This window comes from Spea bombifrons, chromosome 5 (genome assembly GCF_027358695.1).
Source record: "Spea bombifrons isolate aSpeBom1 chromosome 5, aSpeBom1.2.pri, whole genome shotgun sequence".
NCBI lineage: Eukaryota > Metazoa > Chordata > Amphibia > Anura > Pelobatidae > Spea > Spea bombifrons.
This window is the reverse complement of record NC_071091.1, coordinates 45,865,619-45,880,282: the sequence shown is the minus strand read 5'-3', so window position 1 is coordinate 45,880,282 and position 14,664 is coordinate 45,865,619. Positions and strand designations below refer to the sequence as shown.

Sequence of the window (14,664 nt, the reverse complement as noted above, 5' to 3'; positions counted from 1 at the left end):
GGCGGACTTAGCTGTCCCAGAGTCCAGGCATGCCTCCCCGGCACAAAGACCCCAGCGTAGAACGGCGATGATCTGACGGCGACGGTCAAGCCGCCGGCAGGAAACCCCGGGAAGGCCCGCGGAGAAAGCCGGCAGACGTGGACGCCAGCAACCGAGGATCGCCGACGCAGGCCGCAGATCCGGGAGGAACGCAGACGGGAACACACGAGATCGGCGGGGGAGGCACCGGTAGAAGCCCGCCAAGTCCAGCGGAGCAAGTCAGGCCGGCGGACAAATCCGGGAGACGCGGCCCTGGAGACAGTCACACGTCATCCGAAGACGGGGCGGCAGAACAACACGGTGGCCGCGGAGAGAGCCAACGAAGATGCCACGGATGCTCCACGTCAGACAGCAGCAAGGTCGTCGCCAGGGGCCCGGACGTTGCGCCTCTGCGGGGCCGGGGGGACGACAAGCCACTCACCCTCACGATGGGGGCCAGGATCCTGGCGGCTTCTCTTGCGGCCGGTAGAGAGGGCGGGAAGTCCCAGGTCCTGGAGCAAGAGGTCAGCTTCCGCCATCAATTTAATGGAGCGCGACACATCCCCACGGGCCACCTGGAGGGCAAAAGGAAACCGCCAACGGTAAGGCACGCCATGAGAGCGGAGGTGATCCGTGAGAGGCCGGAGGGCCTTGCGCCGTAATAAAGTCCTCGGAGATAAGTCTGCATAGACCTGGACCTCCGAGTTGTCTATCCGCAAGGTAGTAGATCGCGCCGCCTTCATCAGGGACTCCCGGTGGGCGAAGTCCCTGAGCTTGACCACGATGTCACGCGGCCGATCCCCAGGCTTGGGCTTCGGCCGAAGAGCCCGGTGGGCCCGATCGACGGAGATCTCCTCTGCGGGGGTGTGAGGCAGCAGTTGGGTGAAAACGTGATGCAAGACCGCAGGTATATCTTGTGAAGACTCCGGGACCCCACGTAAACGGAAATTTGCCCTCCTCGAGCGGTTCTCGAGGTCCTCCTGCGCGTCATGCAAGGTAAGTACCTCTTGTTGTAGAGCGGCCACCTCAGATTCCAGCCGGTGATGGTCATGCTGAATGGTGGATTGCGTGCGCTCGAGTGCATCGGTTCGGGAGCCAATTTCAGCCACATCCCTCGTCAGTTCTCGGAGCTCGTTATGGATGTGGTCCATGAGGTCCTGCTTGACGGAAAGGACGAGGTCCTTCAACTCATCCACATCGCGCCTCGTACATGGCGTGACCGGGTCCGCGGCAGAGGGGCCCGCAGGCTCCATGGCGGACAGCGCGGGAAGCACAGAGTCGGGAGCTTTTCTCTGAAAAATGGCAGGCACCGACTTCTTCTTTGCGGGTTTGCGGGTGCTGCCAGGCATGCCTGGGCTGTCAGCAGTCAGGTAGCGCGGCGATGTAGAGGGATTGAGCCGAAAAACGTGCGTAGTTTAGGGCATTGTGGAGGAGCAAGTTCACTGCACGTCCATCTTGAAGCTCGGTCAGCCCCGCCCCCCCATATTCATTTTCTGAACTTAAAATCATACATTAGCAATATATATTGATGACAGTCTTCAGAAGGGGTATATTTGACCCTCTTCCTCTCCTGCAGGTGCTGAATTCTTCTTTGCGGAAAAGAAAGAAGGTTCCCTACATCCTTCCATTAACTACAGAGGCTTAACTACAATCAGTAAAGAAACAAACACCCTCTCCCACTAATCTCTGAACATTATGATCAGCTAAAAGAAACTACAGTTTTCTTCATATCGGATCTACGTGGGCATACAATTTAATAAGGATTTGTTAAGAAGACGAGTGGAAAACAGCCTTTAACACTCATTATGGCCACTATGAATATTAAGTTATGCCATTCTGACTGTGCAAGGCTCCAGATGTTTTTCAAAATTTTATGAATGACATATTCCGGAACATATTGTTATCATACTTTTTGTTTCATTGGATGATATTCTGATTTATTCTAAGAACCTTGTAGATCGTCATGTCCATGTTAAACCACTATCACAACATATCAGAGAAAGTCACCAAGGACAAAATATGTGGACCTGAGAAAAACTGTCACTTAATTTACATAATTTCTGAGGGGCATCTGGAAATGGATCCCAAGAAACTCACTGCTGTGACTCAATGTGACTTACAGGGATTTAAAGGCTTTGGAAACTACTAGAAGACTCATCAGGAACATTTCACAAGTTATTTCTCCCATTACTTCCTTAAACAAGAAGGGTTTTGATCAACGTAATTGACCCTCTGATGCTATCTCTGCTTTCAACTGGCTCAAAGCTTCTTTCTTATCTTAAACTATTTTGAAAGTCCAGGCCTGACCAAACTATTCATATTAGAGGTTGATGCCTCTGAACTAGGAGCTGGTGTGGTTTTCTCTCAAACACAACCATCCTCCAACAACATACACCCCGGTTTATATTTCGGCAGACGATTTTCTCTAGCCGAATTTCTCTAGAGAATTAGCCATAAATATGGCATTCAAAGAGTGGCGTCACCTCTTGGAAGGTTCTGAAGTGCCTGTTACCGTTTACATGGATCATAAAAACCTTCTCTACCTAAAAAAATACTAAACTGTAAGCAGGCAAGCCAGATGGGCCCTATTTTTTTTTTTTACCAGGTTCAACTTTCTGATCACCTATTGCACTATGCATCTATGAACATAAAAGCTCTCTCCCGTTAATTTGAAAATATGGATACAGTAACAATAACTATTATTCCCACCAAGCGTGTTATTAGGACTTTGACAAATTACCAGGTCACAATATCATCCTCCCCATTTTACGGTTCCTAGACAACACCTACAGTATCTCACAAAAGTGAGTACACCCCATACATTTTTGTAAATATTTTATTATATAATTTCATGTAACAACACTGAAGAAATGACACTCTGCTACGATGTGAAGTAGTGAGTGTACAGCCTGTATAACCGTGTAAATTTGGATATCCCATCAAAATAACAACACACAGCCATTAATGTCTAAACCTTGGAAACAAAAGTGAGTATACCCCTAAGTGGAAATGTCCAAATTCGGCCCAAAGTGTCAATATTTTGTGTGGCCACCATTATTTTCCAGCACTGCCGTAACACTCTTGGGCATGGAGTTCATCAGAGCTTCACAGGTTGCCACTGGAGTCCTCTTCCACTCCTCCATGACGACATCACAGAGCTGGTGGATGTTAGAGATCTTGCACTTCCCCACCTTCCATTTGAGGATGCCCCACAGATTCTCAATAAGGTTTAGGTCTGGAGACATGCTTGGTCAGTCCATCACCTTTACCCTGAGCTTCATTAGCAAGGCAGTGGTTGTCTTGGAGGTGTGTTTGGGGACGTTATGTTGGAATACTGTCCTGTGGCCCAGTCTCCGAAGGGAGGGGATCATGCTCTGCCTCAGTTTGTCACAGTACATGTTGGCGTTCATGGTTCCCTTAATGAACTGTAGCTCCCCAGTGCCAGCAGCACTCATGCAGACCCAGACCATGACACTCCTACCACCATGCTTGACTGTAGGCAAGACACACTTGTCTTTGTACTCCTCACCTGGTTGCCGCCACACACACTTGACACTATCTGAACCAAATAAGTTTATCTTGGTCTCATTGGACCACAGAACATGGTTCAAGTAATCCATGTCCTTAGTCTGCTTGTCTTCAGCAAACTGTTTGCAGGCTTTCTTGTGCATCATCCTTCTGGGATGACAGCCATGCAGGTGCCATGTTAAACTTCCAGTGACCAGTATGAGAGAGTGTGAGAGCGATAACACCAAATTAACACACCTGCTCCCCATTCACACCTGAGACCTTGTAACACTAACGAGCCACAGGACACTGGGGAGGGGAAATGGATAATTGGGCCCAATTTGGACATTTCCTTTTAGGGGTGTACTCACTTTTGTTGCCAAGGTGTTAGACATTAATGGCTATGTGTTGAGTTATTTTGAGAGGACAACACATTTATACTAATATATAGGCTGTAAACTCACTACTACATTGTAGCGGAATGTCATTTCTTCAGTGTTGTCACACAAAAATATATAATAAAACATTTACAAAAAATGTGAAAGGTGTACTCACTTTTGTGAGATACTGTATATGTTCAAAGCCAATTCGGTAAACCACTCTTATCATGGTCTCATACTTCTCCTGTGGCTGACCGCTGCAACACACCTTGCTTCAAAAAATTCTGGACTTCTTTGCCTTCTCTCCACACTTATGTTTCCGAAAATCAAACAGATTGGAGCGGTTTACTACACCTGGCTGAATTTTCATAGAACTGCTCCTTTTATGAGTCACTAAAAATGCTCCATTTGCAACTGCCTATGGATTTGATCCTGAGATGTGGTTGCCCAGATTAGTACCTTCTAATTTACCTGCAGCCGACACACAAGTACAGAATATACATAAAAGCTGGCAAAATACTCAGATATTAATACAGATTCACACTCCTATCACGCCCAGGCAACCAGTAAATGCAGGAACCTGGAGATGATAGGACTGTGGTTGCTATTAGCAATTACACTCCTATCATTCCAAGTCAGCCAATACATGCTGAAACCTGGCTAGCTGCCAGCAGTATGGGGTCACTTACAGACTTACTGTGCCATACCCCCCACTTACACATCCATGCTATCACACATACACTCATTCATTCCCTCAATCACGCATACAACCCCACCCTCTTACCTGAACTGCGGATCTCTCACTCGCAGACTTACGCAGGGGCTGCTGCTTCCCACTGTGTAGCTCGCAAGCAATGTCTCTTGTGCCAAACAGCCGAAGCAGAAAGGGAGCGGAGTCATGTGATGTGACATAAATTCACGTGACTCAACAGGGTTCCGCTTCCCCTGTGCAGTACAAAAGACACTGCTGTGCGAGCAACCCACAGGAATTCTGCAATCCCGGTTGCCCTGCCTGCGGATCTCATGCGGCCGCATGTTGGACGCTCCTGCAATATAGGACGTTGTGGGTGGAGGACTTGATGGTGAACTCTCATGTACTTCTAAAGGTGCTGTTGTATGTTAATTACCAGTGTCTACAATAAATAGCCCTGCCTAGCTGTAATAGTGTTCTTGTTATTCTGGTTTGGACCGGTACAACGCTGGCTATAATTCAACTTTGAATACTGATCAGATCTATTCGAGAAGGGTGTCCAAACGGTTCAGATGACTCGGTAGTTTGAATTGGTGCAGTGAGAGCAGATGGCTGAAAAAGGGAGCAAAAATTAACAGAGATGCTAAGACAATGAAGGGGAGAGGTAAAGGGGGTAAAGAGAGATGGCAGAAGGGGAAGAGATAATGAGAAAGAGGAAAGATGAGAAGAAATGGCGAACATAATGAGAAGTGGGAGATAATAAATGGAATAATACAACATATATTTGGTTTCTTGGTTTGTATATTATAAATGTAATTGAATAAGTAATTTAAAACATACCTAGGTTATAACAACTTACTTGTCATTTATCCTTAGAATATGATTACAGATTATTTCCTCCAGAAAATCCATAAGTTTTCTTGAGTTTTCATTCAATGAAAGTCTCTAAATGGAAGTGAAAAGGGTCTTAAATTTGTATTACTAAAAGGCAATTTAATTTCCCATAGATCAACATTACAAAAGTGTCAAGTATTACAGTATAGATTCAGTCAGATTAAATGTATTAATAAAGTTTAGTTTAAAAATGGATGGACTAACCCTTTTAAACAATGCTTTAATCTTTAAAAAAAATAAATGATGTGGTAAAATTGGATACTTAAGGAAGACTAGCTGAGGACATCAGCAGAATGTATCAAACAAATCACAAAGGAAATTATCACATTGTTTATAGAGGAAACACATCTGATTCAGAAAAGGACTTTGTTAGAAAAATGCTTATGTTATCGTAAATATTATTGCTGACAAAGACATAATAAAGTAGAAAATGTCTAGTCTATGATATATGCACAAGTTCACGCCAACATATCTACTCTATTATATTCTATATATATATGTGCAAAGGGTCAAGTATAGGCCATTCGTAATTATGCAGCTTAAAGAGGCGTAACCTGCTTGAAAAGTAACCAATCATAATGATGCATGCTATGAGAAGTAGATAAGAGGTTATATAAACCATGTAATCCAAACATGTAATCAGACAATGCTTCGACTTTTGTTTGTTGTGTGCCTTGTCTCGATTATGCGCATGATCTAGATAAAGGAAAACTCTTTCTGAGGAGAATTCGACCATTATTTCAACCAACAGACCTAAATGTTTAGCGGTTAACTGTATACACCATGGTCTTTGACTATCCAGGTTAATATAGAAGGGAAAGATTTAACCATGGACATAGATACTGGGGCTGCAGTTGTAGTTATGACAGTTAAAGACTGGAAAAAGTTAAATATTCCAATATCTCTACAGCCAACTACTTTGAAGCTACAGACATATACTAAAGAAATATTGACACCGTAGGACGTGCATCTGTGTCTGTGTGTCCAAATGGTAAAACTGCTAATCTTACACTGTACATACTTTAAATCGGGTGGACCACCTCTATATGGAAGAGACTGGATACAGGCCCTTGGCATGCCTGAGAGTCTCAACAACACTAAAGTCCATCTTATGCAAGTTGATCGTGCTCAATGGATTGAGAACATTAAAATCAAATATGCCCCTTTGTTTGAAAATGTTCAGGGAAAAGTTTACAAAATTTACAATTAAAACCTGGAGCTCAGCCAGCGTTTTGCAAAGCTCGGACAGTACCATTTGTTTTAAAGGCAGGGCTCTCAATAACAGGTCCCTTAACTGGCGGTGGCCCGGAACCAGGCAACCAAGTGCTGCACAAGTGCAGTGAACTGGGAAATGGTTTAACGCGAGGAACAGCTATGGCTTTATCAAGAAGAATGATACGAAAGAAGATGTCTTTGTTCATCAGACCGCCAGAGGAACAATCGGCGGAAGTTTCTCTGCAGTGTTGGGGATGGCGAGAGAGTAGAGTTTGGTGTGGTGGAAGGAGAGAAGGGTGCGGAGGCGGCTAATGTGACTGGGCCTGAGGGGGTGTCCCGGTGAAAGGAAGCAGATTTACACCCAATAGAAGATGGTTTTGGTGGCACTTCTATTGGCCGCGAACCAACACCGCACGAAAGTCTGGGGGTGACTGCAGAGCAGGTAAGCGAGGGTGAGCGGACAGAAGCTTCGCCCAAGGACAGACCCCCCAGGGCAGACGCCCCCCGCCCCGTTTTTTTCTTCCGGCGGAGGTTTGGCATTATCCATCAACAGATTCTGACTCAACTGAAAATGAGGACTCAGACACACTAGCCAGAGACACCATGCCACATATCAAAGGAAACGTCGACAAAAGAAAAAACAAGAAGCAGCTCTCAAGTTAACACAAGAGGAAACTGCAGCTGACTATTTTGTTGTATAAGTTATTGTTGTTCTATTATTTATTTAATTTAACAAAACAAAACAAAAATTGGAGTAGGAAAGGAGATGTGGTGTTGTGCTTGCTGCCTGCTTAGATGGATGACACTGGCTTCCGTACAAGCATGACGTCATCAACTGGGCAGAGCTGGCAGATACATAAAAACAGAGGCGTATCTAGGGTATTGCACCTATGGCTCGTGCCATAGGCGCCATTTGAAAGGGGCGCCAGTGAGCGGCTTTTAAACGCTGCCTTTATTTATTTTTTTTCAACTGCTCTGCGCCCCTCATTCTCCTCCAGGAGGCTTCTACCTCTGTCCCGGTGCCGGTGACATCATATTTCGGCGCTCAGCAGTGAAGCAGCGGGCACCGCAGCAGAGCAGACCTAAAGGTGAGTAGGGGCAGGGAGAGGGGTTAGAAAGTGATAAGGGAGGGAGAGGGGTTAGAAAGTGATAAGGGAGGGAGAGGGGGTAGAAAGTGATAAGGGAGGGAGAAGTAAAGAGTGTGAATTAATGTGTGGATGCATTGAGTGAATGAGGGAGAGCATGAGTTAATTTGTGGATGTATTGTCTGAATGAGGGAGAGCATGAGCTGTCTGAATGAGGGAGAGCATGAGTTAATGTGTGGATGAATTGTCTGAATGAGGGAGAGCATGACTTAATATGTGGATGAATTGTCTGAATGAAAGTGTGAATTAGTGAGTGACTGTAAAAGTGTTTGCGTATATCATAGATGTATAATTGTGGAGGGGCATAGATGGCCCTAGCAGGATGTTTGAGCCTTGGGGACCAAGATGGCAAAGGCCGGACTGGGGAAAAGTTGACTTGTGCTGGGTTGTTTGGGGACAAGGATGGCAAAACTTATGTGTTTAATCTGGGTGCTGGTCAGGTTCTATTTAGGCAATGTGGACAGTGTGGGCAGGACTAGCTTTGGGGCGTTTAACCTGTGATCTATGCCTGTAATTTAGGGGGTTTAAAATATACCTTTAATGCCGTGTTTTTATGTGAATTCCAATTGATCTATACCTGCAAAGCTGGGTTTTTGTGTTATTCTGTAGATCCATATCTGCTATGCTACGTTTCCATATATTATTATGTCATATTCAGTTGATTAATACCTGCAATGCTGTTTCCATGTATTTATTTGATCTATGCCTGCAACACTACGTTTCATATATTATTATTGTATACCTGCAAATACAGGATTTGTATGTCTGGTTTATTTGATATATATACATTCAGTGCTGAGATCACAAGTAAATTTCAAATTTTGATCTATACATGCATGGGTTTTTGTGTTTTAATGTATTGATCTATAACTGCTATGGGCAGCAGGGTCTAATAAATTGGTTTTAGATATTTGGACAGGGGCGCAATTTCAGTGCTTGCCATAGGCGCTATTTTCAGTAGATCCGCCTCTGCATAAAAAGACAGTTGACAGTTGTTTTTTGGTAACAGTTAGTAGAGAGTATAACAAAATCATCAGTTACGTATTGAAATGGTTATTGCATTATTACGTTATTAAGGACATAACAATTATCTTTTTATTTATATAGCGATAACAATTTACACAGCACTTAATACAATACATATTCAAGGGATAAGACAAACTGATACATTCGGTGGAGAGAGCCCTGTTTGCAAGCTTATAGAAAAAAAAAAGTGGAAACTTTCATTATCTATCATGACTAAATATAATAAGTACTATGCACCACATAAGCTTCCAATAAAAACTTGGGTTGGAAAGAACAAAAATGCACAAAAGCCACGCATCTCTACACTTATCCTTGCTGCTTGAAAAAAAACTATACAAAACCAGCAGGTGCTGAATCAAAGATGTTTCACTGGCTATATTAATTAACCTCTTAACATCCTAAGGATGGATGTATTATTACATTCTATATAAAATTGTCACACATCCTAATGGTTTTGCTCCAGAGGAGACTGGGGAGGAGACACTGGTACATGGGAGATCTTGCTGTCATTCTCCGCTGGCTTCTGCTGACAGAGCTGCAAATGCCCAAGATTCACTTAATGACACCACTGTAAACAATGTTAAATGTAGTTTGTTTTTCTTAAACAATCATCAGGGCAAGTCCAGCAAAAACATTTTGTTTCCAACTGCATACTAAACATGTAAACAATAAAATAAGCAGATACAATATTCAACTGAGGCATAGAATACTTGTGGCTATCTGTAGAACTGCAAGTAAAATACAACAAAAAAGATAAGCTTTGGCTAGTGAACCTAAACCTTGAAGTAAGAACAATCTGGGGAACAATTTCCTTTATTGTTGTTTTATAATGCAATGTACACACCTGCCTATACGCACATATACACTGCGCATACATACCTGCCTATACACACACACACACACTGCACATATGTGCATATCAGACCTGCCTACAAACACTGCACATACATACCAGCCTATACACACATAAAAACTATTTACGCATCTGCCTTTACACACCTGCTTATAAGCCTATACACTGCCTTTACACACCTGGGGGAAAAAATGTTTTTTGCTCGATTATAAAACCACGTTTTTTATCTTTTTTTATCTCAGAGCAAATGCTCTGAAAAATATCCCTTATCTTATATTCGAGGTTGTCTTCTAATCAGACCTCAATCAGATCCAGATGCTCCTCTCTGCAGCCTCTGCTGCTGCTGGCCTCTATGACGGAGTGCCGGCATCACATGACCTTCCGTTGCTCCACCATAGAAGCCCCGGCGGAGGTTGTTTGTGTGCATCTCGCAGCCCGTGAACGTTTCCGGGATGCGCACAGACAACCTCCACTGCTGCCGGGCTTCTATGGTCATAGAAGCTCCGGTGGAAGTACTGGCCACATGCAGCAGATGTCTGCATCACACAGACCTCCACCGGCTGCCCACTAGACACCAGGGACTCTGAACACAGGTCACAAGTAAAGGGATGCACTGGTAAGTTGGAGGGGGGTTTAAGAGTGGCATATGGGGCAGGGTTCAATGGTTTTCTGGAGGCAGAGTGGCATTTAGGGGGTTAAAATGCATGTCAGGGAGGCAGAGTGGCATACATGGGTGTATAAGGCATATCTGGGAGGCAGAGTGGCATATAGGGGGGTATAAGGCATTACTGGGGAGGCAGAGTGGCATATAGGGGGGTATAAGGCATATCTGGGGGGGCAGAGTGGTATATAAGGGGGTATAAGGCATATCTGGGGGACAGATGTGCATAACTAGGACAGAGTGGCAAATAAAAGGAAACAAAAAAAAATGTCATAGTTTTTATTAAAATAGTTTACAGGTGAATTAATATTTACTAGTAAAACTTTCTTCTTATAGGGTAGTCTTATATTCAGGCTTTTTCTTTTTTTCCTGAATTAATATTCACATTTTAGGGGGGACATCTTATAATCAGGGTCATCTCATAATTGAGCAAACACAACAATACACATGTGTAATATGAGGCCTACCAAACAGGCATGAGCATGCTGCAAATACAGTGTATTGGCTGTACAATGTATACAAAAAACAAAAACTGTCTGCGCTTCTTACCCTAATAAAGTTGGCAACAAATATATAAACATTATATAAATGAGAGGTTTTGGTTATATGAATTGGCCAATGCATAATTAAGCTCACCTGCCACGTCAAGGCCAGGAGAAATGGGATTATTTAAAAGTTTAATTATTGAAGTTCACAAAAAATTGTATTAGGCTGGTCAGTGAGAGCAAAAAATGAAAGAATCCACTGTAGTACTACGCAGAATTGGAAATAATAGGAAAAAACAAGGACGTTGGCATTTAGTAAATACAAAAAGTGAAGATAGACAGATCTATAAGATTAGCCAAAGCAAGTTATAAGAACTGCCAAAGCACATACAGAAGAGAGAATTGCCCTGTCAGCAATAAAAAAAGGATACATTTTTGGATACACAAATAATAGAAGGAAAGTAAAACAAGGAGTGGTAAGAATAAAAACAAATTCTATGACCTTCTTTCACTCCTTCATAGAAGCCCCAGTGGAAGTTCACCGGCTGCCAGAGCTCTGAGGGGGATCCTCCTCTATGGCAGCCGGTGGACGTCTGCGTGCAACCTCCACGTCTGCCTCGCACGTCCAATGGGGCTTCTATGAAGGAGCGCCAATGTGACATGACCTTCCGGTGCTCAGTCATAGAAAACTTTGCGGAAGTGCAGAGTAGCAGCAGAGATTGTCTACGCACATTGCATAGATGTTTACTGGGGGCAAAGTGGCATATCAGGGATGTAGGGGTATAAGGCATATCTGGGGGTAAAGTGGCAAGCCTGGGAGGGAGATGTGCATAACTGGGGGCAGATGTGCATAACTGGGGGGCAGGCTGGCAAATAAAAGGAAATAAAAAAAATGCATTTTTTTAATCAGTTTTTATTAAATATAAAGAAACAGAAATGTTTACTCACCGTAAATTCCTTTTTCCCCCTTAATATAGTGGCACTACAGATGCCTTCTTCCTTAGGGACAAGGATCTGAAATAGAAGGAGTTAATACCCCCTCTCTAACTCCTCCTCCTTAAAAGTTGCAAAATAATTTTAATGGTAGACAACACGAGGGAGGGAAATACATACTGCTACTATATTAAGAAAAAAAGAATTTATGGTGCGTACAAATTTCTGTTTTTCCTAGCATAAAGTGGCAGTACAGATGGGATGGAGCAAGATCCCCAATGGGTGGGAACTATCTAAGAGGCCACTGACTGGAGAACCTTGACATAGCTCTTGTGGAATGGGTCATGATATAAGAGATGAGAGAACTTGGTTGCAATGATCTGTCTTCTTCCATCAGTTCAGTAGGTCTAAAACTTGGACACTGAAGTTCACGTATAGATCTTCTTTCCTGGACCAAGTCCTTAAGATGTCCCATTGAAGGAGCCTTATATCACGCCCGGCTGTTGGTCCGTCAAATCTCTGTTGGCGTCGTGTACGCAAATACGCGTACAGCGTTACATCTATCATCCAGCTGCCGGTGCATTTGTTCTCTGCTCGCGTTGGATGCGCGATTACGTAGTCGCGTGTATTCTAAAGGATCGACAAGGCAGCAGTCCTCTTACTGTTACGTAAATTCATCCGGACGTCTTTAGATCGCGTCGTGTGATTTTCAGCTTCGGTTAAACGTATAGGATACGTGTAAATACATGAACAGAGTAATGAAAAGGAGATCTATTATCTTTTTGATCTCACTGAATGAATACACATAAATACAATGGATGCAAATATTCCTCAATAAAAAAATCAACAAATAAAAACCATATAGGTCTCTCTGTGGTTATTTCACATATATATTCTATTTTGGAGAATGAGAAAAAAAATTATATAGACATACTATCCTTATGTTCAGATTAAAATTAGATCAAGATTAAAAATCATATATTTGGTTATCAGTAATGATAAATATAATAAAATATATTAGATATTATCTCATAAAAATAAATTAGATGTTATCTCATAAAAAATACACTTGATTTTTTATATAGAAGAATATTCAATAAATATTAGATACTTAATTTAATCTTTCATCAAATTTCATTAAAAGGGATAAACTCTATTATAACAATGTGTTTAAAGTGCCAATGTAATAAAGTGCAATATTAGTAGGACAAATAGTGCAATTAATTTTCAGCACTAATTCCTTGAAAGGAAATAGACATTTATATTTTAAGTGCAATTATTATAGTACATCGACATATAAAAGTGCAAATTGATGAAGTGCAAATGAAGTGCAAATATATTAAAGTGCAAAAGAGAGAAAGAAAATGCATCTCAATGAAGGTAAGTTTTTTGTAGGTAAGTTTTTCATTTTTTTTGTATATTATTATATCATATTTACATCATGAATGCAAGGATGTCCAGATCTGTATTTAATCCACCTTTCTTATGAGTTTGAAATTTAAAAATCCACTCTGTCTCTTTCTGCGCTAGTTCTTGTTGTAGGTCTCCACCTCTCCAGTGGGGGGAGATAACATCAATACCAATAACTTTAAAGTCTGGTAGGGAAAAGGCTCTACACTGATTACAATGCTTCGGGATGCTATGTTTGGGATTTTGATTACGTATACCACCCAGATGTTCAAGGCCTCTAATTTTTAGCTCTCTCGTAGTTCTGCCAATATACTGGGTCCCACATCCACATTCGAGTAGATATATAACATTTTTGGACTTACAGTGAATAAACTGCTTAATCATATATTCTTTTTTGGTGTTTGTGCATGTGAATTTGCTGATTTGTTTATTTTGTCGATGACACTTTGTGCACAGTTTACATTTTCCACATCGGAAAAAAACAGGCTTTTTCTTGAAAAGGAAGTTATTTTCTTTAACCTCTTATTTCAGGTAAAATACTGGGAGCCAGTATTGATTTCAAATTTTCGGATTTTTTTTATAAATGACATTGGGTTTTGCTGGAAGATGGTCTTTTAAAATACTATCCTGTTTCAGAATAGGCCAGCATTTAGCCATAGCCTTTTTGATGTCGTATGCCTTGTCATTATATTTAGTTAAAAAAGCAAAATCAAACTTCCTATCAGATTTGTGTTTTTTATCTTGTAAGAAAAAATCTCTTTACTTTTCTTTTATGGCTTTAAAACTGCTCTGTAGTAGCCTGTCAGGATATTTTCTTTCTTTAAATTTATCCATAAGTGACTGGCTTTGAATAAAGAAATCAGCATCTTCGGTGCAATTTCTGCGTATACGGGCAAATTGCCCTATTGGTATATTTTGTAGCCACTGAGGGTGATGACAACTAGAAAAATCAATATAGCTATTCCCATCAGTGGGCTTAAAGTATGTTTTCGACTGTATTTTGTTATCTTGTATATAAAGTGTAAGATCCAAAAAGTTAATCTCCATTTTATCAATAGAGGATGTAAAATGTAAATTATATTGATTTTCGTTCACAAATTTTAAGAAAGCATTCAACTCACCCATCGATCCCTTCCAAATGATTAGTATGTCATCGATGTAGCGCCTCCAGAGGACCAAATTTGCACCAAACAGATTATGGGACCAGATGGAATTGGCTTCCCAATCAGCCACATATAGATTGGCACAGCTTGGTGCAAATTTGGTCCCCATGGCGGTGCCACAGAGTTGTAGATAAAATGTGTGTTCAAACCAGAAAAAATTGTGTTTGAGAATAAAGCTGATACAATTTAAGATAAATTGGCTTTGTAGATCATCCATATCTACATCATTTTGTAGAACTTTTTTATAGTTTCTATTCCCAAATTATGAGGAATGACAGTATAG

The 14,664-nt window shown here is 41.9% G+C and overlaps 1 protein-coding gene across 1 annotated transcript in view; it reads right to left on the bottom strand.

Annotated features, from left to right (window-relative positions):
* TERT (telomerase reverse transcriptase) overlaps window positions 1-14,664 on the bottom strand; it is a 360,451-nt gene that overhangs the window by 145,014 nt on the left and 200,773 nt on the right. Inside the window, exon 9 of the mRNA XM_053467313.1 lies at window positions 5,456-5,541. Within this exon, the coding sequence (XP_053323288.1) occupies window positions 5,456-5,541 (86 nt within the window). The remainder of the gene's footprint in view (window positions 1-5,455; window positions 5,542-14,664) is intronic.